Consider the following 23,143-nt stretch of genomic DNA (forward strand, 5'->3'; position numbering starts at 1 on the left):
CATTGCAGTACAGTTTACAATAGCAAAGACCTGGAACCAACCCAAATGCCCATCGATGATAGACTGGACAGGGAAAATGTGGCACATATACACCATGGAATATTATGCAGCCATCAAAAACGTTGAGTTCGTGTCCTTTGTAGGGACATGGATGAACCTGGAAACCATCATTCTCAGCAAACTAACACAAGAACAGAAAATCAAACACTGTCACTCATAGGTGGGTGTTGAACAATGAAAACACATGGACACAGGGAGGGGAGCATCACACACTGCAGTCTGTCAGGGGGAAATAGGGGAGGGACAGTGCAGGGGTGGGGAGTTGGGGAGAGATAGCATGGGATGAAATGCCAGATATAGGTGATTGGGAGGAAGGCAGCAAATCACACTGCCATTGTGTACCTATGCAACAATCTTACATGTTCTTCACATGTACCCCAAAACCTAAAATGCAATTAAAAAAAAAAAGAATTGATCATTGGTTTCCATAGCAGGGAGAGCTGTAGCTCTGACCAAATACAGGAGCCCATATAATAGCTCACAAGGGGACAATCCCAAGTCTTTTTTGGAGACTGTCCTAATCCTAAGGAATAGTATTGGGAGATATTTGGTCCAAGGTATTTTAGTTTCTAAGATTAGTTTCATGATATGCTTTTTGAGAGTTTGATTCATTTTTTCTACCTTTCCAGAGGAAGGGGGATGCCAAGGGATGTAATAATTCCATCTAATTTGTAAACCTCCCATAATTCCTGTTAACATCCTGGAAGTAAAGTTAATCCCATTGTCTGAATCAGTATTTTTCACCAGGCCAAATCTAGGTATAGTGTTATATTATTTTGACCACATTCTTGGCAGTGACTGTTGGAAGGGGAAAGGCTTCCACCCACCTAGAAAGGTAATCTATAATCACTAGTAAATACTTTAGTCTTCCTACTCTGGGCATTTATGTGAAATCTACTTGAATGCTCTGAAATAGTTTTAGTCCAGGAGGTTTTCCTCCTGTGACCTGTTTTCTAATTACCTATTTGTTTATCCTTTGACAAGTTACACAACTTCCAAGTACTTGTTTAGTGAGGCTATAAATCCCTATACGCCCATAATTCTTAAGTATTGAATCACACAGACTCTAGGGTCCCCACTGGCTCCCTTTGTGTAATACAGACATCAGTTCTCTCATCAGGGGTTTACTTATCATTTCTCTCACATCAGAAAGTACCCATTTCCCATCTTCAGTTTGAGGCACCCCATCCTAATTCTTCCTTCTCCTCTCTGGTAAACTGGGACCTTAATACTACATTAGGGATGTCTGGTATCAGACTAATTTCTTCCTCCAGGGAGGCTTGCCTAGCAGCTGCATCTGCAAGCCTGTTTCCTACAGCTGCTATAGTGTTTCCTTTCTGATGATCACTTACATGAACTATGGCTACCTCTGCTGGAAGCAGAGGCTTTCTAAAACCTGTTTGACCAGTTCCCCATGTACCAATTCTTTTCCTCTGCTATTCACCAGGCCCCAATCTGTCCAGATTTTTCCAAGGTGTGTACTACACCACAGGCACATTTAGAGTCAGTATATATGGTGCCTTTTTGGCCTTCAAGGAGATTTAGGGCCTGGTTAAGAGCATATAATTCTCAGGTTTGGGCTGACCAGCCATTAGGCAACCTACCTTTCTCACATAATGAGTGTTTATTTCCATAAAGGACAGCATAACCATTATATCCCTTGCCATCTATCACTTGGGATGACCCATCTACAAACAGCCTTATTCCATCATGTAGTGGATCTTCCCTAAGGTCTGGTCTAACTTTAGATTGGTATACTATGATACTTAAGCAGTGATGGTCTGATGTCTCTTTGTTCTCTTCTTTCACTAAGAAACTGGCTGGATTCAGGCAAGTATTTGTTGTTACAAACAAATCATCTTTTTCTAGTAATATGGCTTCATATTTTAGAATCTGAGAATCCACTAACCATCTCTTGGCTTTTTGATTTAATATATTCCTGACCTCGTGTGGGGTGTTTACTATTAGAGCCCCACCAAAGGTTAGCTTTCAATCCTCTACCAGCATGGCTGTGGCAGCTACTGCTTGCACACATTCAGGTCATCCCTGAAAGACAGGATTGAGAAGCCTGGAGACAAAAGCAACAGGTTGACTCTTCCCTCCCCAGAGGGAGCACCCCAAGGGCCATGCCCTGGCCTACTGTTACAAACAGTTGGAATGGTTTCTCTAAAGATCGGAGGTTCGGGACTGTAGTGAGGGTCTGCTTTTTTGTGTAAATTCATTTATTATACTTTCAGTTTTGGGGTACATGTGCAGAACATGCAGGTTTGTTACATAGGTATAAATGTGCCAGGGTGGTTTGCTGCATCCATCACCCCATCATCTATGTTAGATATTTCTCCTAATGCTATCCTTCCCCAATCCCTTTACCCCCTGCTGTCCCTCTGCCAACCCCCCACCCCCTGACAGGCCCGAGTGTGATGTTCCCCTCCCTGTGTCCATGTGTTCTCATTGTTTAACACCCACTTATGAGTGAGAACATGCAGTGTTTGGTTTTCTGTTCTTGTGTCAGTTTGCTGAGAATGATGGTTTTTTTCCAGCTTCATCTATGTTCCTGGAAAGGACATGAACTCATCCTTTTTATGGCTGCATAGTATTCCATGGTGTATATGTGCCCCCTTTTCTTTATCAAGTCTATCATTGATGGGCATTTGGGTTGGTTTCAAGTCTTTGCTATTGTGAACAGTGCCACAATAAACATACATGTGCATGTGTCTTGATAATAGAATGATTTATAATACTTTGGGCATATACCCAATAGTAGGATTACTGGGTCAAATGGTATTTCTATTTCTAGATCCTTGAGGAATCACCACACTGTCTTCCACTATGGTTGAACTAATAATTTACACTCCAACCAACAGTGTAAAAGCGTTCCTCTTTCTCCACATCCTCTCCAGAATTGGTTATCTCCTCATTTTTTAATGGTCACCATCCTAACTGGCATGAGATGGTATCTCAATGTGGTTTTGATTTGCATTTCTCTAATGAGCAGCGATGATGAGCTTTTTTTCATGTTTGTTGGCTGCATAAATGTCTTCTTTTGAAAAGTGTCTGTTCATATCCTTCGCCCACTTTTTGATGGGGTTGTTTTTTTCTTGTAAATTTGTTTAGGTTCTTTGTAGATTCCAGATATTAGCCCTTTGTCAGATGGGTAGATTGAAAAAAAAAAAATCCCATTCTGTTGGTTGCCAATTCACTCTAATGAGAGTTTCTTTTGCTGTGCCGAAGCTCTTAAGTTTAATAAGATCCCATTTTCCCATTTGTCTATTTTGGCTTTTGTTGCCATTGTTTTTGGTGTTTTAGTCATGAAGTCCTTGCCATGCCTATATTCTGAATGGTATTGTCTAGGTTTTCTTCTAGGGTTTTTATGGTGTTAGGTCTTATGTTTAAATCCTTAATCCATCTGGAATTAATTTTTGTATAAGGTGTAAGGAAGGGATCCAGTTTCAGCTTTCTGCATATGGCTAGCCAGTTTTCCCCATACCATTTAAAGACAAAAACCACATGATTATCTCAATAGATGCAGAGAAGAACTTCAACAAAATTCAACAGCCCTTTATGCTAAAACTCTCAATAAACTAGTTAGCAACGGAATGTATCTCAAAATAATAAGAGCTATTTGTGACAAACCCACAGCCAATATCATACTGAATGGGCAAAAATTGGAAGTATTACCTTTGAAAACTGGCACAAGACAAGTATGCCCACTCTCGCCAATCCTATTCAACATAGTATTGGAAGTTCTGGCCAGGGCAATCAGGCAAGAAAAAGAAATAAAGGATATTCAATTAGGAAAAGACGAAGTCAAATTGTCTCTATTTGCAGACGATGTGACTGTATATTTAGAAGACCCCATCATCTCCGCCCAAAATCTCCTTAAGCTGATAAACAACTTCAGCAAAGTCTCAGGATACAAAATCAATGTGCAGAAATCAAAAGCATTCCTATACACCAATAACAGACAAACAGCCAAATCATGAGTGAAATCCATTCACAATTGCTACAAAGAGAATAAAATACCTAGGAATACAACTAACAAGGGATATGAAGAACCTCTTCAAGGAGAACTACAAACCACTTCTCAAGGAAATAAGAGAGGACACAAACAGATGAAAAAAAATTTCATGCTCATGGTTAGGAAGAATCAATATCACGAAAATGTCCATACTGCCCAAGGTAACTTATAGATTCAATGCTATCCCCATCAAGCTACCATTGACTTTCTTCACAGAATTGGGGGGAAAAAAACCACCTTAAATTTCATATGGAACCAAAAAAAAGCCCACATAGCCAAGACAATTCTAAGCAAAAAAAAAAAAAAAAAACAAAAGCTGGAGGCACCAAACTACCAAGAAAAAAAAAAAAAAAAAAAAAAAAAAAAAAAAAAAAAAAAAAAAAAAAAAAAAAACACAAAGCTGGAGGCATCACACTACCAGGCTTCAAGCTATACTATAAGGCTACAGTAATCAAAACAGCATGGCACTGTTAGCAAAACAGAGATGTAGACCAATGGAACAGAACAGAGCCCTCAGAAATAATATCACACATCTACAGCCATCTGATCTTCGACAAACCTGACAAAAACAAGCGATGTGGAAAGGATTCCCTATTTAATAAGAGGGTCTGCTTTAGCTTTTTCACTGCCTGAATTTCCTCTGGGGACAATTGCAAGGGATCAGGTTCCTCTTCTAGTAACTTAAGGTACAGAATTTTTGTCTTTTAAGCATATGACTCAATCCATAATCTACAGTAGCCAGTTAAAACTAAAAATTTTTGGAGTTTTCTCTTTGTTTTAGGCAAAGACAAACCTATTATTTCCAATATTCTCTCTGGGCTTATTATCCACTTCCCTTCACTAATCAGGTGTCCTAAATATTTAACTTCTTTTTCTACAAACTGCAATTTGTTCTTAGAGACTTACAATCCCCTTTCTCATAGGAAATTAAGCAAGCTTATGTTGGTTTCTGATACTTTGGCCTTCCTTTCCCAAGAAATTAAAAGTTCATCTATATATTGTAACAACTGGGTTCCCCTGGAAGTTTGGAATTCCTCCAGGACTTTTTCTAAGATTTGACCAAATAAGTTTGGGGCTTCCGTGAAACCTTATGGCAGCATAGTCCAGTGGTACTGTTGTTTTCTCCCAGTTATAGGATTTTCTTATTTCTTTTTTTGCCTATAAACATCCAATTACTCAGCACCATTTGTTGAAAACACTATCCTTCCTCCACTTAATGGCTTTTGAATCTTTGTCAAAAATTAGTTCGAGATATTTGTGTGGGTCTAGGGTATTGTCTATTTCACTGATCTATGTGTCTATCTCTCTGCCATTACCATACCGTCTTAATTGCCCTGGCATATAATGAGTATTATATTTGGCTAGTGATATGGTTTGGCTGTGTCCCACCCACATCTCATCCTGAACTGTAGTTCCCATAATCCCCACATGTTGAGAGAAGAAACAAACAGGTGGAGATACTTGAATCATGGGGACCGGTTCCCCCATCCTGTTCTTGATAAGTTCTTTACAACAGGCTTTCCCCTTCACTCAGCTCTCATTCTTCTCCTTCCTGCTGCCATGTGAAGAAGGGCATATTTGATTCCCATTCCACCATGACTGTAAGTTTCTTGAGGTGCCCCCCACCAGTCATGCTGAACTGTGAGTAAATTAAACTTCTTTCCTTTATAAATTACCCAGTCTCAGGTATGTCTTTATTAGCAGCATAAAAACAAACTAATACAAGTAAAATTATCCCTCCCACTTAATTCCTCCTTTTCAGAAATATTGTAGCTATTCTGATTTGTTTTTCCAAATAAATTTTAGAATAATCTTGCCTGTATATCAAGAAACAAAAAACCTTGGGATTTTAATAGGAATTGTGTTAAACCTGTATATCAATTTAGGGATCATTAAGTCTTCCTGTCCATGTACATGGTCATTTATAGGATCTCTGATTTCTTTCATCAGTGTTTTGTTGTTTTCAGCATGAGTCCTGTACTGTCAGGACTCTGTCAGATTTACGCCTATGTAGTTTTTATTTTAAGCAATTATCAATGGTTTTTTGTTTTGTTTTGAGAGAGCTTGTTCTGTCACCCAGACTGGAGTGCAGTGGTGTGATCTCAGCTCAATGCAACCTCCACCTCCTGGGTTCTCCTGCCTCAGCCTCCTGAGTAGCTGGGACTACAGGCGTGTGCCACCACACCTGGCTAATTTTTGTAACTTTAGTAGAGATGGGGTTTCACCATATAGATCAGGCTGCTCTTGAACTCCTGACCCCAGGTAATCCACCCATCTCGGCCTCCCAAAGTGCTAGGATTACAGGCATGAGCCACGGCACCTGGCCCAATGGTATATTTTTAATTTTGGTTTCCATGTGTTCGTTGCTAGTACATAAAAGTACAATCAACTTTTGTCTATTCTTTTATATTCTAAGACCGTGCTGCCTTCATTTTTTAGTTCTAGAAACTGTGCAGATTCCTTAAGACTTTTAAACCATGTTTTTCATTTCATTTTTTAAAAGTTCATTCATTCAAAAAATTGTTAGATTCGGCTGGGTACAGTGGCTTATGGCTGTAATCCCAGCACTTTGGGAGGCTGAGCTGGCAGGATCATTTGAGGTCAGGAGTTCAAGACCAGCCTGGCCAACATGGTGAAACTCCATCTCTACTAAAAATACAAAAATTAGCCAGGTGTGGTGGTAGGTGCCTATAATTCCAACTACTCAGGAGGCTGAGGCAGGAGAATTGCTTGAACCTGGGAGGCAGAAGTGGCAGTGAGCTGAGATCACCCCGTTGCACTCTAGCCTGGGAGATAGAGCAAGACTCCATCTCACAAAAAAAAAAAAAAAGGAAAAAAAAATTGTTAGATTGTTTACTCTAGTGTTCTATCTGCTAGATAAAACTAAGAAAATTAAGGGTTTTTTGACCTCATGAAGCTTAGATTCTAGAGGACAGAAAAAGGCTGTACACATAACAGTAAATGAAGAGAATGGGAGGAAAAGACACAAGAGCAACTTTATGTAGGGCCTTAAAGTCAATAGTAGCCAGTTAAATTTTAAGATGAGAAGCACTGGAAGATTTAAAATAGGGTAGTAAGGCTGCTCTGCCTATGAAGTAGCCATTCTTTTATTCCTTTATTTTCTTAATAAACTTGCTTTAACGCTACATTGTGAAAAACATTAAGTGAAATAGGGTCGTGAGATTAGCTTGGTGTCCACTTTAAGTCATTAAAAAATATATATATCAAAGTGGTTGGAGTCTGTTTTTCTTTACAGCTTAAAAAAAGTATATGAACATAAATTTCATAAAGTCAGGGATTATTTGTAATTACTTCATATGATAATTTATTGATCACAGTCCTCTCTAACCTGTACAATCGGTTTTCTTTTGATTCTATAAGGCGATATAAACTTCCTAAGAGAAAACTAGCCTCATAATAATGTTATTGCAGTTGGCCAACTCTAACCACTGCTTTTGGAACTGCCTTTAGTCTTTGCTTATCACAAACAAACGCACACACACACACACTTTTCATCTAATAGTATGATGGAAATAATAAAGACTCTAGAGTCAGGCTTTAGCATTTTTTTAACCTCTCGTGGCTTCAGTACCTTATCTATAAAATGCAGCTATTCATATCTACTTCCAAACCCTGCTTTGAGAACTAAGGATAAAGTATAATATATTGAATTCCAGGCACACGGAGGTTGCTCAGTAAATGATCATTCCCTATCCTGTGCTTTTTCTCTTTCATCCCTACCACTCAGCTCCCATTCTCAGATTTAAGATATTTGTAAAACCATGTAATTAGCAACTGAGGCCTTAGACTAAATCTTTATACAAAATTTTAAAGCCCATTACAATAGCGTCCACTAATCCAATGATTAGTGGCATGACTCACTACAACAAAACCTTCCACAGACTTCTGAAAAGATTTAAAAATAATCAAAAGGAACATGGTATTATTATAGAATTTTTAGCTAAGCTATAAAATAAAGTTGGCCACTTGCAATTGAAATCTTATAAACATAAAAAGGCGTACTATATACATAAATTTTTTTAACCAGCAGCAAACCAGGTCTATTATGACATTATGCAATTTATATTATATGGACTGAAAACTAATAGCATTATGTTCTCAGACAAATTATTTTGTTAACATTCAATTTTTCAACACCTAATATCAACAGAAAGAAGAAAATGTTATAGACAAATCAAAGTAATCTGTCAACTTTTAAATTAACCAATTTTTTTTCTTGTCTGCTTTGGAATAATCACTTCACTGCTACAATTCAGCAATCTTCATTCATTCTGTTAGTTTCTTAGCACAATGACTAATTCCAAATCTCCTCCACTCCATCTCAAATCCACGATCCTTCTTAATGCTTAATTCCTTAATATTTTGTTTTCTATATTATTTTTGTCTTCCACTGTGGCACTATTCCCAGTAAAGACAAACATCTCTGTACCTTCACCTCCTGCCTATTGGATAAAGGAAAGTTCCAAAATAATTCCTGTCTTTAGCATGACTGATAGATCAATTACCTCAATTCTCTTTTATCTTCAGTAACTTCCTATAAAACAACTTGGTCGTTAAGTTCCCTTTTACCCAGGTCCTGTCTCCTCTAAACTGCTCTTCTTAAGGCTACCATAATAACGTGTTAAATACATTACTGTAATCATGTTTGTACTTGGTTAAAAAAAAAAAAAAAAACACTAGCAAATTGAAATAACAGAATTTTGTTCATTTTTCTACTGGACATTTTAAATGACCTATTTCTTTAAATTTTGTCTGTATTACAGGGCCTTAATGTCTAAATTCACAACTATATTAACCAAGCCTGAAGGGGGGTATAGTTAGGCAATATTTTCCAATATAAAGACTTCTGATTAAAGTTTAAATTCTTATTGTGAATCTTCGGAATTTGGCATGAAAGAGAACAAGCATGATGACTGCATCTGTTCTTTCCTATTGTAAACCATCTTCAGTGTCAACATATACGTTAAGTTTTATGGTATTTATTTCGACCTGGTTTTCTGTTTTCAAAGTACTCTTTTGTATGACACAGGCATAAAAATACTTTGATTGTAATTCGCCATTTTCCTTACTCTCCTCACATTTTTTTGGACAGCTTATAATTTTGATATGGTATAAAAGCTCACGAACTGGGTCTTTACTACAGGCCTGCTACTGATACTGATGGTCGCTAAATGGTAGATACGCCATCAGTATTGCTCTTTCTTTAATAACGTCGTATTTAGGTGCACAAGCGCAACTCTAGATGAATTGAGCCAGGGCGAAGACTTCTCAATCCGAATTTTGAGTTTTCCTTACTTTTCCCCAAATGCTCTTTTCCTCGGATTTCATATCAATAGCACTTTCTCGAGTTTTCACCAGTAACCTGACCCAGGCGGAACCTACGGAAACTAGCCGGCGAGAGTCCTACAGTCGCAGCCATCTGAGCAGCGTCCACCCAGGGACGCTCCGCGCGGAAGACCGCCTGTGACTCGACACACTCTCCAGTGACGCGGAAGTGCCGCACGTGCGCGGCGGGGCGGAAAGGAGGGTCCCAGCGCCGGGGAAAGGGAATCTTAGAGTCGGGACAGAGGTGAAGGAGCAGGAAGAGAGGGAGGAAAGGAGGGGCGGTCCTTTCCGGAGGTCCCTAGGTCCTTCACTTCCTGTTTGCCGGCACTTCAAAATCCGGGTCAGAGGTTGTCGCTTCGTTTTCTTCTCCCCGGCTGATCCCGGCACCCTCCGTGACAGCGCCTCCTGACTCAGCCTAGGGCCGGCTTCTACTCACGACCTGCCGGAGCCTGGACGCGCACACCTGACTCGGAACCTGGAGGCGCGCGTCCTCCACCCACCGGCTCGCAGCCCCGGTCCCTGAGCGCCCGCCGACGCCGCCGAGGGGGCCCGGGCTGGCTCCTCTGCGCTGATGCTAAGAGGAATCGAGGGCCCGGGGCGGCGGCGGAGTACCGGCCTCTGGCGCCTTAGGCCAGCCGCAGGTGTCGGTTCTTAAGCTCTCCAGGCTTGCCAGCTCCCGCCCCGGCTTGGATGGGTCTCCCTGCCCCATAAATGTGGCTGCTGAGGCGGCGGTGGCGGTGGCCCGTCACGCTACTGCTGCGGCGCTCCAAGTTCACCTCCGCCCCGGGGCTCTCCTGCCCCACCTCGGGGCTGCCGCCACCTGCTCCTTATCCCCTGGCCCTGGCCTTGCAGCGTGGCGACAATGGACAAGATCCTGGAGGGCCTGGTGAGTTCTTCGCATCCGCTGCCCCTCAAGCGGGTGATTGTGCGGAAAGTGGTGGAATCGGCGGAGCACTGGCTAGACAAGGCGCAGTGCGAGGCCATGTTTGACCTGACGACCCGGCTCATCCTGGAGGGCCAGGACCCTTTCCAGCAGCAGGTGGGGCATCAGGTGCTGGAGGCCTACGCACGATACCACCGGCCAGAGTTCGAGTCCTTCTTCAACAAGACCTTCGTGTTGAGCCTCCTTCAGCAGGGCTACCACTCTCTGGACAGGAAGGACGTAGCCATCCTGGACTACATTCACAACGGCCTGAAGCTGATTATGAGCTGTCCGTCGGTGCTGGATCTTTTCAGCCTCCTGCAGGTAGAGGTGTTACGGATGGTGTGTGAGAGGCCGGAGCCGCAGCTCTGTGCCCGACTAAGCGACCTTCTGACTGACTTCGTGCAATGCATCCCCAAGGGGAAATTGTCCATCACCTTCTGTCAGCAGCTGGTTCGAACGATAAGCCACTTCCAGTGCGTGTCCACGCAGGAGAGAGAGCTGCGGGAATATGTCTCCCAGGTGACAAAAGTGAGTAACTTGCTGCAGAACATCTGGAAGGCCGAGCCTGCCACCCTGCTGCCTTCCCTGCAAGAAGTTTTTGCAAGCATCTCTTCCACAGGTAAGGGTCATTATCTTTCAGAATATCTCATAAAAATTCAGTATATGTCACTCTTGCACACATATATTCACACCATGTTTGCCTTCTGCCCTGAAAACATTCTTAAGGGTGAGCAAATCCTAATACCCTTATCCTAAATTTATTAACATTCACTACCTTATTCAGGGTGTCACTTCGTACTTTAAAAACAGGCAGTGTTCCCATTTTAAAGTTTGAGAACGTCCAGGTCAAGACCTTTGGCAGTAAACAAGTTGCTTAATTACCCAGCCTCTGCTCAAGTTATTTGGAATACTTTGAGGATGACAGCTACTGCAGAAAGCTTCCATTCATTTAGTGACTAATGGTAGCATGATGTTTACCATAGTGTTTGTTGTACGTGTCTCTCATATTTTGTAATGAGTTTTTCCCCCATTTTTTTTATTCCCTTATTTTCGAATTAATGGATTATGCAGTTTGTTTTATTACTGGATTATCCCACTTAACTATAAAGTTTTTAAATACTGAGTATTTTAAATACTGAATATTTTAAAACTTCATAGGTAACTGGGATAATCCAGTATCTAGTAGACAAAGGGATACAGGTAGAAGGAGGGAAGGAATAGTACGAGGATTTAAATATTTGTTTTTGTGCCCATGAACTGCATCCTCAGAAAGCAGAGAAGGGTCACATGATACTTGCCTAGAACACGCTTTCTCGCTGAGAAATTTTACCAGTACCTCTACATCCCTTGTTCTGTCGTGGATCTTTCAAGTCTGTAGGTTGTGGGATAATACCTTCAAAACCATGTTCATTTCCGCTCTACTTGGTACAAGCATTCTGCCTCATTTATACCACCAGTGGGGACTGTCTGGCTGTTCAAAATTGAACTTGTGAGGGACGTGTCCTCTTTTTATCTTAAGAACCAGAAGTAAAGGTAGAGTTTTAGCAAACATCCTATGTTCTGATGAATTTAATATATTTATGAAAAAATTACAAACGATGTATTTGCAGTATCTGAATTGCTTTTTTTTTTCTTATTGTAATTTTACATCTGTTGCCTATGGTGTCATGACAGTTAGGTTCCCCCAAAATTTTTTCCACTGTAGCAGGAAAGGGGCCTATTTGCTTAATTCGTATATAGTTCAAGCAAAGTCCCCCCAGAGGTCACCTTAATTTCTACTTTAAGAGATTTTTTAAAATCTTCCTTAGAGCAATGAAATGATTAATAGTTTCAAGTTTTTTTGGAGGGTCTGAAGTGGGAATTGAAATGATACTTTATATTTCTTTATATTTCCTTTCTGATAATTGGTTTACAAGTGAATATTTTAGTGCAACAATAACTGAATAAATTGTGAAAAATTAAAGTAACTTATTGACTAACCATGGCAAAATATTTCAGTATTCTGTCTATAGTATGAGTTATCATTTCTGTTCACTCTTAATCTTTCATTCCTGTAATTTAACATTGCATGTAAATTAGAGTCTACCCATGAGGGTGTAGCATAATAACTCCTTTGTAATTAACACCTTTGCTGCAATTCCTTTTTTTTTTTTTTTTAAAGTTTTTTTTGGAAAGTGTTGTTCTTTTTAAATACTTGTACCTTCTTGCCATGTTCCCTTTTCTTTTTTGAAAAAACAGATGCATCATTTGAGCCTTCTGTAGCATTGGCAAGCCTTGTGCAGCATATTCCTCTTCAGATGATTACAGTTCTCATCAGGAGCCTTACTACAGATCCAAATGTAAAAGATGCAAGTATGACCCAAGCCCTTTGCAGGTACTTCTTCACGCCACTAATAATGGTAATTGTAGATTTGGGAAGAGGAAATATTTTGTACTTTGTGAGTAATGAAAAACTTATGAATGTTTAAAACTAAAATCATGGAATCACATGTATAAAGATTCTCCAAATAGATTGGAATTATTTACCTCATAGTGTTTACAGGCATTCCAATAATTCACAAATCTTTTTTCAATTCAGCTTTTTTAATTCCCAAAATATACACACATATACACATATTATACACTCAGAAGTTGGTTGGGTTATCATTATATAGTATAACTAATTTTTTTGCTCATTATTGTTTTCTCCAACCTATTTCTTTCTTCTGCGTTTTTCCCCCTCTTTCTTTCTTTCTTTCTTTCTTTCTTTCTTTTTTCTTTCTTTCTTTCTCTTTCTTTCTTTCTTTTTCTCTTTCTTTCTTTCTTTTCTTAATTGTAAGTATATACTTTACTTTCTCTTTCAACCAGGCTCAATGGGTAATACACTCTTTGCCTTTGCCTGTTTGGATTTTTTTTCTTTCTCAGTTTTAAATAGATGATTTTGCAAGATACAGAATTCTAACTTGATAGCCATTTTTTCTTTGCATTTTAAAAATAATACTGTGTTACCTTTGGGCATCTATTGTTGCCGGTGGGAAGTCAACTGTCAATCTGATTGTTATTCCTTTGTGAGTAGTCAGCTTTTCTGGAAACTTTTATGATCTCTTTATCCTTAATGTTCTATAGTTTTATTCTTACAGTTCTAGGTATAATCTTGTTTGCCTTTCTCAGCACTTTGTCACTTTTATTTAGTCATTCATTCATTTATTCAGACCACACTTATTGAGTACTTACCATGAGTGCCAGGCAGTGTTCAAAACGTCCTCAAACAAACTGATAAAAATATCTGCCTTTATGGGCTTACATTCTAGTTGGGGAGGCAGACAGTAATTTAATAACACACTTCTTTGATTCCAACATGCCTTCTAATTTCAAAGATATTTAAATGTAGAAATGCCCAGTCATTCATGTCCTAGTTAAATTGGTATGACTTTTCTTGCCTTAGTGGTACATAAGCTAATTATGCATCTTAAAATTGATTTTGTTTTAGATTTAATTAAATATGACAAGTAAAATAATTTAGTATGTTAGATAGTGATACATACTTGGAAAAAAAGTAGACAAAAAGAGGGATAGGAGTAGTCAGGAAGGGGGATAGATTGTGGGGAAGTGGTTTGCAATTTTAAATAAGATGGATGAAGAAGGCTTCACTGAGGTGACCATGAAGTGAAGACATGAAGGATGTGAAGAAGCAAACCTGTGGATATCTGAGGGGAAGAATATCAGTACTATTTTATAGTTCACTAATTTTCTCTTCAAAGGTGCTCATCTGTGGAGCTTAGTTACTGAGTTTCTTTATTTCAATTACTATTTTTTTCTAATTAAGGTTTTTGTGTCTACCTGTTAATATCTGCCAGTTTCTGTAGTTTAATTCTTTTCTTATGTGTGTGTATATTAAGCTAATTTAAATACAATATAAGGGATTTGGACAAAATGGTTTCTGTGCCCCTGTTATAAAATTATAATCATAAGGTGACATATAAACTGAGGTATTCATATTGGGTTCTCAGCTCCATTTGTACTAATTTCACTCTTTGTAACACAAACTCTAGGGACTTTGATTTTCTCCATATTTTCCCCCTTTTCATTGATTAAAAGGTCTTCTACTTCTAGCGTTTCTTCTTTCTTCTTGTGTTCTTAAACATAATTGAATCAATTTATCTGTAACTTTTACTTCCAATTTCGTATTGTTCATTCCCTCTTTGACTTTCAGAGATTTGTCAAAGTACTTTGTATGTTTGAGAAAACGTTGTGTAAATGTTTTTCCTGTTACGTGACCTCTACCCCCATTGCTTTTCATTTATGATGATCCCCTTACCGTATTTGGCAATCTATATTTTTATTCTCATCTCCCTGATATCTTCGTATTCATTGTTCTTGAAATTCTTGTCTCTCACACCATACTATTAGGAATTTCTTTCTGTATCCTTTTTATTTTCTTTCTTCCCATTATTATCATCACTTTATCAGTTCTGACCTGTATGTGGCTGACTTCTAAGTCTTTATGTAAAGTTCTCATTGTTCTTTTAAGAAACTCTTATCTTGTTCATGTCCTCATAATGAAACTCCTTCTGTGCCCTATTTAGCAGCAACATGCTTTTGTCAGTGTGACTGTAACAGCAATAAAGTCTCTTTCTCTTTGGAATGAATATTTTATAACTTATATTTCCTCCTGATAAAGTAGATTCAGAAAATTATCGATTTTATAGCTGGAAGTGAAATTGGAGATTAGTTAGTCCATCACTTTCATTGCATAGGGTCATAGTAGCAGATTTTCTTTACATGACATAAATTATTTAATGCTCACCACAGTCTTTTGAAATCGGTACTGTTATTGGCCCCATCTCATAGTTGAGGAAACTGAGAGGTTAAATAATGTACCCAATCTCATTCAGGTAATAAACAGTGAATTCTGTATTTGAACTTAGAGTTATGATATAGTCACCAATGAAGAAACAAACCAAAGTAGTCAAGTTTGTCACTTAGGGCCACTCACTTAAAGGCAGAACTTATCTTCATGGACTGATGTTGGTTTTTATTTTTTTCCCTTTTTTTTAACTTAAGTTGACACTAATTCTAAATATCTGGTCACAAACCTATAAGCAATTTTCTACTCCATCCTTTTATTTCCTTTGATTAACATAATTAATAAGTCCTTTGGATTATTTCTTTAGGACATTTATTAAAATGACGCTTATTTTATCCCCACTACCTTGAAGAAATCAGGCTTTCCTCTCTGTATAGTTTTTTAGTTGGTCTTTTTGCTAACTGTGGCTGACTTTTCTTCTCTCAATCATCTGGACTCCTGATTTTTGTCTTCTAATAAAGACATTGTAGTAACTTCCACTGCCAAGTTGAATGCAAATTCCACTTCTTGGCATTTAGTGGTCTTAATTTTCCAGTCTCTTCAAAAACAGTCATAGTACCCAATTTAGGATTTTTTTTTCAAGATGTATTTGGAAATTAATTTGTACCTATTTGTTTCTATGGGGAGTTGTGACTCAGCTTTTGTATTACATTTCCAGTGTTTCCTGTGTGAACCTATTTACCCATAATCTACATGAAGTAATTATTCTGATATAGAAAATGTAACTGAAAGGGATAGTGATAATTGTTTTTACCATACTCCTCCCACTTTATACCTCCCCGTGCATTATATTTTCCCAAACATAGCAGTGATCGTGTTTCACAGTCATTTTCCATAATCCATAGAAATGCAGATGCAAATACCATACCAGGACCAAACAGATAGTATTAAAATATGAAATAGGCCAGGTATAAGTGAAATGATAAGGAATGGGATACATAAGTACCTTCTAAAAGAGAAAACTGATCATCAACTCCAGTTGTCCATTGATGTGAGAAAACTGGAATCCAGTCTTGTTTGATGTGATTTTTCAAAAGAAGCCTGAAATCCAATTTTCTATGTGAAATTTCCCAATGTTTAAAACATTAAGACAAATATAAGGGAAGGCTGCCTATAGCCCACAAGCTGCCATGTAAAAGTGGAAATTGGTTTTATTCTCCATAAATTGTGATTAAACCAATCTTGGCGTCTTTCATAATTTTGCCAGTTTTACTATTATGGTTTTCAAGTTGCAAGTATTTTCCTTTAGCTATATAAAGAAATAGTTTCATTTATTTAATAAATTTAAGTTCTTACTCAGTGCCAGGCACTGTGCTAAGTGCTGGGAATCCAAAGATATGTAAGAGATCACTGCTGTCAAGCTCGCAGTCTAATGGAGGAGACAGGTCTTGGAGTATATGAATGGTAAATATATAGTTAAATGTTACTTAAATAGTAAGATATTAAATCAGTATACCAGGGTTAAAAGAAAGTGTCCTGAGAATTCAAATTGATAATCACTGATACATGGTAGATAAGATTCCTATAGTTAGCCATAAAAATAGCTCATCCTACAGTGCCTGCCTGTACTGGAGAAGAAACAGACATGGGCAAGTCCAGTCAAATTGAAACAGAACTGGAATATACTTAAAATGTAGCAAAAAAAAAAAAAAAAATCTCAAAAAATGTAGCAAAAAAAAAAAAAAAAAAATGCATTATATGCTGGCAGAGTTCAGTTTAAATGCCCATACTATTATTTGATAATTGTGTGCTTGTTGACAAATTTCCTAACTTTTCTTTCCATTTTAAGGACAGAAACCATATCTTATGGTTATATTCTCAGCACCAAACACAGTACCTGCTATGTAATACACAAATATTTATTTCATGAATGCTTCTGACTTAGTCTGTTTGGGCTACTATAACAAAATACCTTAGATTGGGTTATTTATGAACAATAGAAATGTATTTCCCACAGTTCTGAAGGCTGGGAAATCCAAGGTCAAGTTGCCAGCAGATTTGGTATCTGGTGAGGGCCTGTTCCTTTAGATGGAGCTTTCTATGTGTCTTCAAATGGCAGAAAGAGCAGGGGTGCCCCCATCAGCTTCTAATCCCACTCACTAGTCACCTGACAAAGGCCCCACCTCTTAATACCAACACATTGGGGTTTGATTTTAATGTATGAATTTTGGAGGGACACAAACATTCAGACCAAAGCAGCTTTTGATTTGTGTACCATCTGATATGAAGTTTATTTATAGGTGGTCAGGAGATTGGCGTACATAAAATAATGTAAAGAATAAATGCTTATGAGATAGAAAGGCAGAAATGGAGAGGATAAGAAAAAGGCTGACCGAGTAATGAAGGATAGTGAAAAGCCATGGCCAAGTGGAATTTTTGTACTTTCTGTGCTCTAACCCTTTCTCAGTACTCACCTTAGACTGAGCTAAAGGGGATTCTGGCCTTGAGACCTGTATTCTGGCAAGCCCTGTTGCCTCTACTCTGACAGTGATTTCCCATGAGGCAAAGAATCCACAGAGCCAAGATGTGGTCATACATGCCCTGCCTCTAGATTACATCTTTTTTCTATGTCCATATTTACATATATATATTCACATGATTTTCTTTTAAACTAAAATTGTTTTTTATAAAAACCACTGGTATTTTTTTTTCCATCTTAATTCAACAATTTCTCAGCTCTATTTTAGACTCCTCATGGATAGATCATGTACCTCTATCTTATTATTTAAAACTTTATATAGTTCCATAGTATCAATACCATAGTATCTTCAGCCATTTCCTTATTGACAATCATTTAAGTTGTTCGCAGTTTTTCTATATTATAAACAATGCTACAGTGAATATCCTTGGTACACAAATGCAAGTGTGTCGCTGCTTTGCTACTCTGTATAAGTAGAATCACCACAAGATTTTATGAGAATCACCCCCACAATATTTAGAAGATGTGAAACCGCTGTCAAGGATTACTTTAATGACTTGTAACCATCATTGTTGGAAAAGGCCAGAAAAACAAGAAAGGAAATAAAATTTGTGTAGAGAATGGAGGAAATATACACATAACTTATAGTTAACATGCATTTGGACTTTGGGACTACTCTTAATGTTTGAATGGACCTTTTAATCTTAAAAGCAAAAACCTTAATAAAAATAACATTCTAGTGTTAATGTAGATAGTTATATAACACAACTGCTGTGAAAATAACTGTATCAATGAAGATGTCAGTCCTTTGACCAGGCGCAGTGGCTCACGCCTGTAGTCCCAGCACTTTAGGCGGCCAAGGTGGGCAAATCACTTGAGGCCTGGATTTCGAGACCAGCTCAGGCAACCCCCTTGGTGAAACCCCATCTCAGAAAATACAGAAATTAGCCAGATGTGGTGACGCACATCTGTGTAGTCCTAGCTACTCAGGTGGCTGAGGAGAGAGGGTCGCTTGAGCCTTGGAGGCGGACATTGCACTGAGCCGAAGTAATGCCTTTACAATCCGAGTAATAGAGCAAGACCACGTCTCAAAAAAAAAAAAAAAAAAAAGATGTCAGTCATTTTAACATATTAGTTTTTATTTTAGTAATGTATTTATATCCTTAGTATTTATATTTGCATTTCGTACAATCAAGGTATTTATTTATTGACACATGTATTAACATTTGATGGGAAAGAGACATTCACAATGAGTATTTCCAGTGTTATGGATTAATTCATTTAATCTTCACAACAGTCCTGTAAAATAAGCATGTTTATCTATAATTTACAGGCAAAGAAACAGACATAGAGAGGTTAAAAAAACCTGTTTATGTATTTAAGGTCCCCTATCTAATAAATGGTAAATTGAGATTTTTAAACCAGTCACTCTGGCTTCAAAAACTCATTTTCCCTCTTCTTTTTTCTTAATGTATAATCCTAAAAATAGAATTACTAGGTCAAAGTATATGAACATTTGCCTCAGTTGCTTTCTTTTTTCTTTTTTTTTTAAGAGACAGAGTCTCACTCTATTGCCCAGGCTGGAGTGCAATGGCAGGATCTCGGCTCACTGAAACCTCCACCTCCCAGGTTCAAGCCATTCTCCTGCCTCAGCCTCCCGGGTAGCTGAAATTACAGGCACATGCCACCATGCCTGGCTATTTTTTGTATTTTTAGTAGAGATGGAGTTTCACCATGTTGGTTGGGCTGGTCTCAAACTTCTGACTTCAGATGATCCAGCCTCCTTGGCCTCCCAAAGTGCTGGGATTGCAGGCATGAGCCACTACGCCTGGCCTTCAGTTGCTTTCTGAAAGAGCTGTACCAATGTTCATTGTGTTAGAGATCTAACTTTGGAGAGTCTCTCTGTTGGAATCCATATTACTTTTTTTTTTTCATTAATTTGGTTGGATATTCAAGAAAAGCACTCATTAGTGCAAAATGAGGCCAATACAGTATTTATAGACTTAGTGCTCTTTTATATATTTGATGTTTCTTTTTGTTGTCTTTGGATAGTAGGATTTTGAAAATGCTGAAGATACCTCTTTTGCAATTCAAAATAAAGTCGTTTTTAATAGTACATTTATATTAGTCTGTACTCACCAGGAAAGAGGAATCTTGGTTCATATTCATATGTCTTAGTTCAGATTACATTTCAGCTGCTCTTTTTAGAGTAAATTTGCCTAATAAATTATTGATATAAGTTGAGCATCCCAAATTTGAAATGTTCAAAAATCCAGTACTTTTTGAGTGCTGACATGATGCTCGAAGGAAATGCTCATTGGAACATTTCAGATTTCAAATATTTGGATTTGAAATGCCCAACCAGTTAAGTATATAATGCAAATAACTGAAAATCCAAACCACTTCTGGTTTCCAGCATTTCAGTTAAGGAATATTCATCCTGTGCCACTATATAGCATAAACAAAATAAGTTATCAGAAATTCTTTTTATGGAAATATGTTGAATATGAGAAACTATCAGTTTACAAGATTGGAAACTCCATTAGAACAAGCACCTGTTGCACTCATTTCTACATGTTGGTCAGTACTTTTCACCAGCAAATTCAGTAAATATTCATTTACAAAGTGAGTGGTTGTCTACTGTAACTTTTGTTATCTCTAACTAAATGAAAATGTTTTCAATACTGATTGTTTTGTTTTCCTTCAATTTCAGAATGATTGACTGGCTGTCCTGGCCATTGGCTCAGCATGTGGATACATGGGTAATTGCACTCTTGAAAGGACTGGCAGCTGTCCAGAAGTTTACTATTTTGATAGATGTTACTTTGCTGAAAATAGAACTGGTAAGTGGGAATATGGAAATCTGTTAGAATATATGGACTCATGAAAATCAATATTTTTATCTTTGGGTGATATCCTTGAAAGCATCTAATTTTGAATATGTTATTGTTATTTTGTTTTGTCTAACAGTTTTGAATAGGCTTTAGAAATTTTTTTAAATGTCATTTAAGTATAAGTAATTAGGCTGGGCATTGTGGCTCATGCCTGTAATCCCAGCACTTTGGGAGGCTGACGCAGGCAGATCACTTGAGGCCACGAGTTCAAGACCAGCCTGGCCAACATGGCAAAACCCCATCTCTACTAAAAATACAAAAATCAACTGGGCATGATGCTGCATGTCAGTAGTCCCAACTACTTGGGAGGCTGAGGCACAAGAAATCACTTGAAACTGGGAGGCAGAGGTTGCACCACTGCACTCCAGCCTAGATGACAGAGCAAGACTCTGTCTCAAAAAAAGAAAAAAAAAAGTAATTAAAGCAATTGTTTTATTTTCAAATATCCTGTACAAAAACATTCTTTCCATCATCTCTTGAATCCAACTAATCAAGCTTTTACCACTATCACTCTACCAATGCTTTCCAGTGTTGCTAAACTCGAATCATTTCTCAGGCCTCTTCTCATTTGACCTGTTGGCAATATTTGACATAGTCAGTCACTCCCTCTTGTTTCCAGGACATTATACTCTCTTGATTTTTGTCGTCCTTTACAGGCATATCAGTCTCTTGTACTTACTCTTTCTAACTTTTAGAATACCTTACAAGTTAGTCTTTGGTCCATTTTCTTATCAGTGTATAATCACAGCATAGGTGTTCCATGGCTTTAAATAACATCCCTAATTTGATGACTGCCAGATTTGTATTTTTAGTCACCCCTGAACTCCATATTCGTGTGTCCGTCTGTCTTTACATGGATCTCAGATTCACTTTATCCGCAATCTTACTTATGATTTTTCTCTCCCAGACTTGGTCTTCCCGTCTTAATAATGGCTACTCTATCCTTTCACTTGCTCAGGCCAAAAACCTTGAAGCTATTCTTACCTTTTTTTAATTCTCTCTCAGCCCATATTCTACAAATTCTACTGACACCGCCTTTATGATATATCTAGAATCCTACCACCCTGATCCTACATCATCTCTTGCTGCAAGGTTGCAACAGCCTTCCTGCTCCTGTCCTTGGTCCCCTGTACTTGTCACACAGGTCCTATGTGTTCTGGCCCACTTCTTCACTAATCCCATCTCCCACTGTTCTTACCTCGGTCTCTTGCTTCACTTACACTGCCCTTTTGCTTCATCTGTAGCACATCAGCCTGAAGGCCTCAGGGCCCTTGCAATCCTGTTTGCCCTGCCTATAATGCTCTTGTCCCAGATATTTGCCAGGCTTATTCACTCCCTTCAGTTTTATAGTTAGATACCACTTTTTTCATGAGCCATTTATTGAATGCTATATAAAACAGCAGATCTTTTTGCTACGTAGCATTCCATTTATCATACCCTGCTTTAAATTTGTTGATAACACTTACCACCATGTGTTACTTTTTATTGTTTCTACCTACCCTCTAGATGATAAACTCTGTAAGATAGAGATTTTTTTTTTTGATCCACTGTTGTAGCATTAGTTCCTAGAAGTAGGATGAGTAATAGTATGTGCTTAACAAATATTTGTCGATTGAATTGAATGAATGGTGGACTAGGGAGCTATTGCCTTGTAAACACAGTTTGACAAAGTTTTATTTAATTGGAGAATTTAACAATTGGTTAGGCCAGTTACATTCCCCTTGATCTCTGTTGCATTGTTATTTCCTAACTTCATCCTTCTCTCAAAGTTTAATACCGTAAGTTATGATAGAACTTTCCAGAAAGGGGACATTCATATAAATAATTTTTAGCCCCAGAAAAATAGCCACTGTTAGATTAATGATTTTTCTGCAAACTCTTAAGATGGTGTCTTGTCTTATTTTGAAGGTTTTTAATCGACTTTGGTTTCCTCTTGTGAGACCTGGTGCTCTTGCAGTTCTTTCTCACATGCTGCTTAGCTTTCAGCATTCTCCAGAGGCGTTCCACTTGGTAAGTTATGACATAAGCTTTCTATTTAGTTTAATATTGAGTCACATTTTTACATACTGAAAATATTGCAAGTTAGTCCTTAATCTGTTTTCATATTGCTTTATGATTTCCTAGAAAATTGAAATTGTGAGATTTCCCTCCAAGGAATATATTTTTGTGTCTCCTTCAAACTACTCCACTTGCAACAACTACCAGCAGTTGAGAGTTACTGTTCACATGGGAGATGTCACTGATGGATGTCTGTTGCACATGTGAGCAGTATAGAAGGATTCAAATGATTAAAAACCACTGCTTTAGAATTTCAAAAGCATGAAAACACACCAGTCTTTGGTTTTACAGCCTCAGTATTCAGGCTTTTCATTTACTCTCAGCCTGCATCCTACAAATCCTGTTTACACTACCTTTAAAATATATCTAGAATCCTACCACTTTAAGCCAGCTGAATCATTAGCTTTGATTTGATTTCAATTATTTGATTATCAGTTACTGCAGTTGGGAAATGACAAATTGTTATTTTGGCCAACTGTCCATTTACCACTCTAGGGCATCATAGGAAAGTGTTGCCTTTGTGTGGTTACTTACTTTTTCCAAAGTCTAATCCTGTTTTATAAGACTAGAAACTGAT

General features: G+C 38.0%; 1 protein-coding gene across 2 annotated transcripts in view; it reads left to right on the top strand.

Annotated features, from left to right (window-relative positions):
- The first annotated feature begins 9,404 nt into the window (after positions 1 to 9,404).
- Positions 9,405 to 23,143, top strand: part of USP38 (ubiquitin specific peptidase 38) — a 43,512-nt gene continuing 29,773 nt past the window's right edge. The window contains exons 1-4 of one of the 2 annotated variants that reach the window (XM_017534443.2): positions 9,751 to 10,968; positions 12,588 to 12,723; positions 20,328 to 20,457; positions 22,417 to 22,518. In XM_017534443.2, coding sequence (XP_017389932.1) covers positions 10,287 to 10,968; positions 12,588 to 12,723; positions 20,328 to 20,457; positions 22,417 to 22,518 — 1,050 coding nt within the window. In that variant the 5' untranslated portion in view covers positions 9,751 to 10,286. Of the gene's footprint in view, positions 10,969 to 12,587; positions 12,724 to 20,327; positions 20,458 to 22,416; positions 22,519 to 23,143 lie in introns of both variants that reach the window. The other variant, XM_037740476.1, reaches the window with a different exon arrangement.

The sequence above is a fragment of the Cebus imitator genome, unplaced genomic scaffold, assembly GCF_001604975.1.
Source record: "Cebus imitator isolate Cc_AM_T3 unplaced genomic scaffold, Cebus_imitator-1.0 Scaffold4, whole genome shotgun sequence".
NCBI classification, from domain to species: Eukaryota; Metazoa; Chordata; class Mammalia; order Primates; family Cebidae; genus Cebus; species Cebus imitator.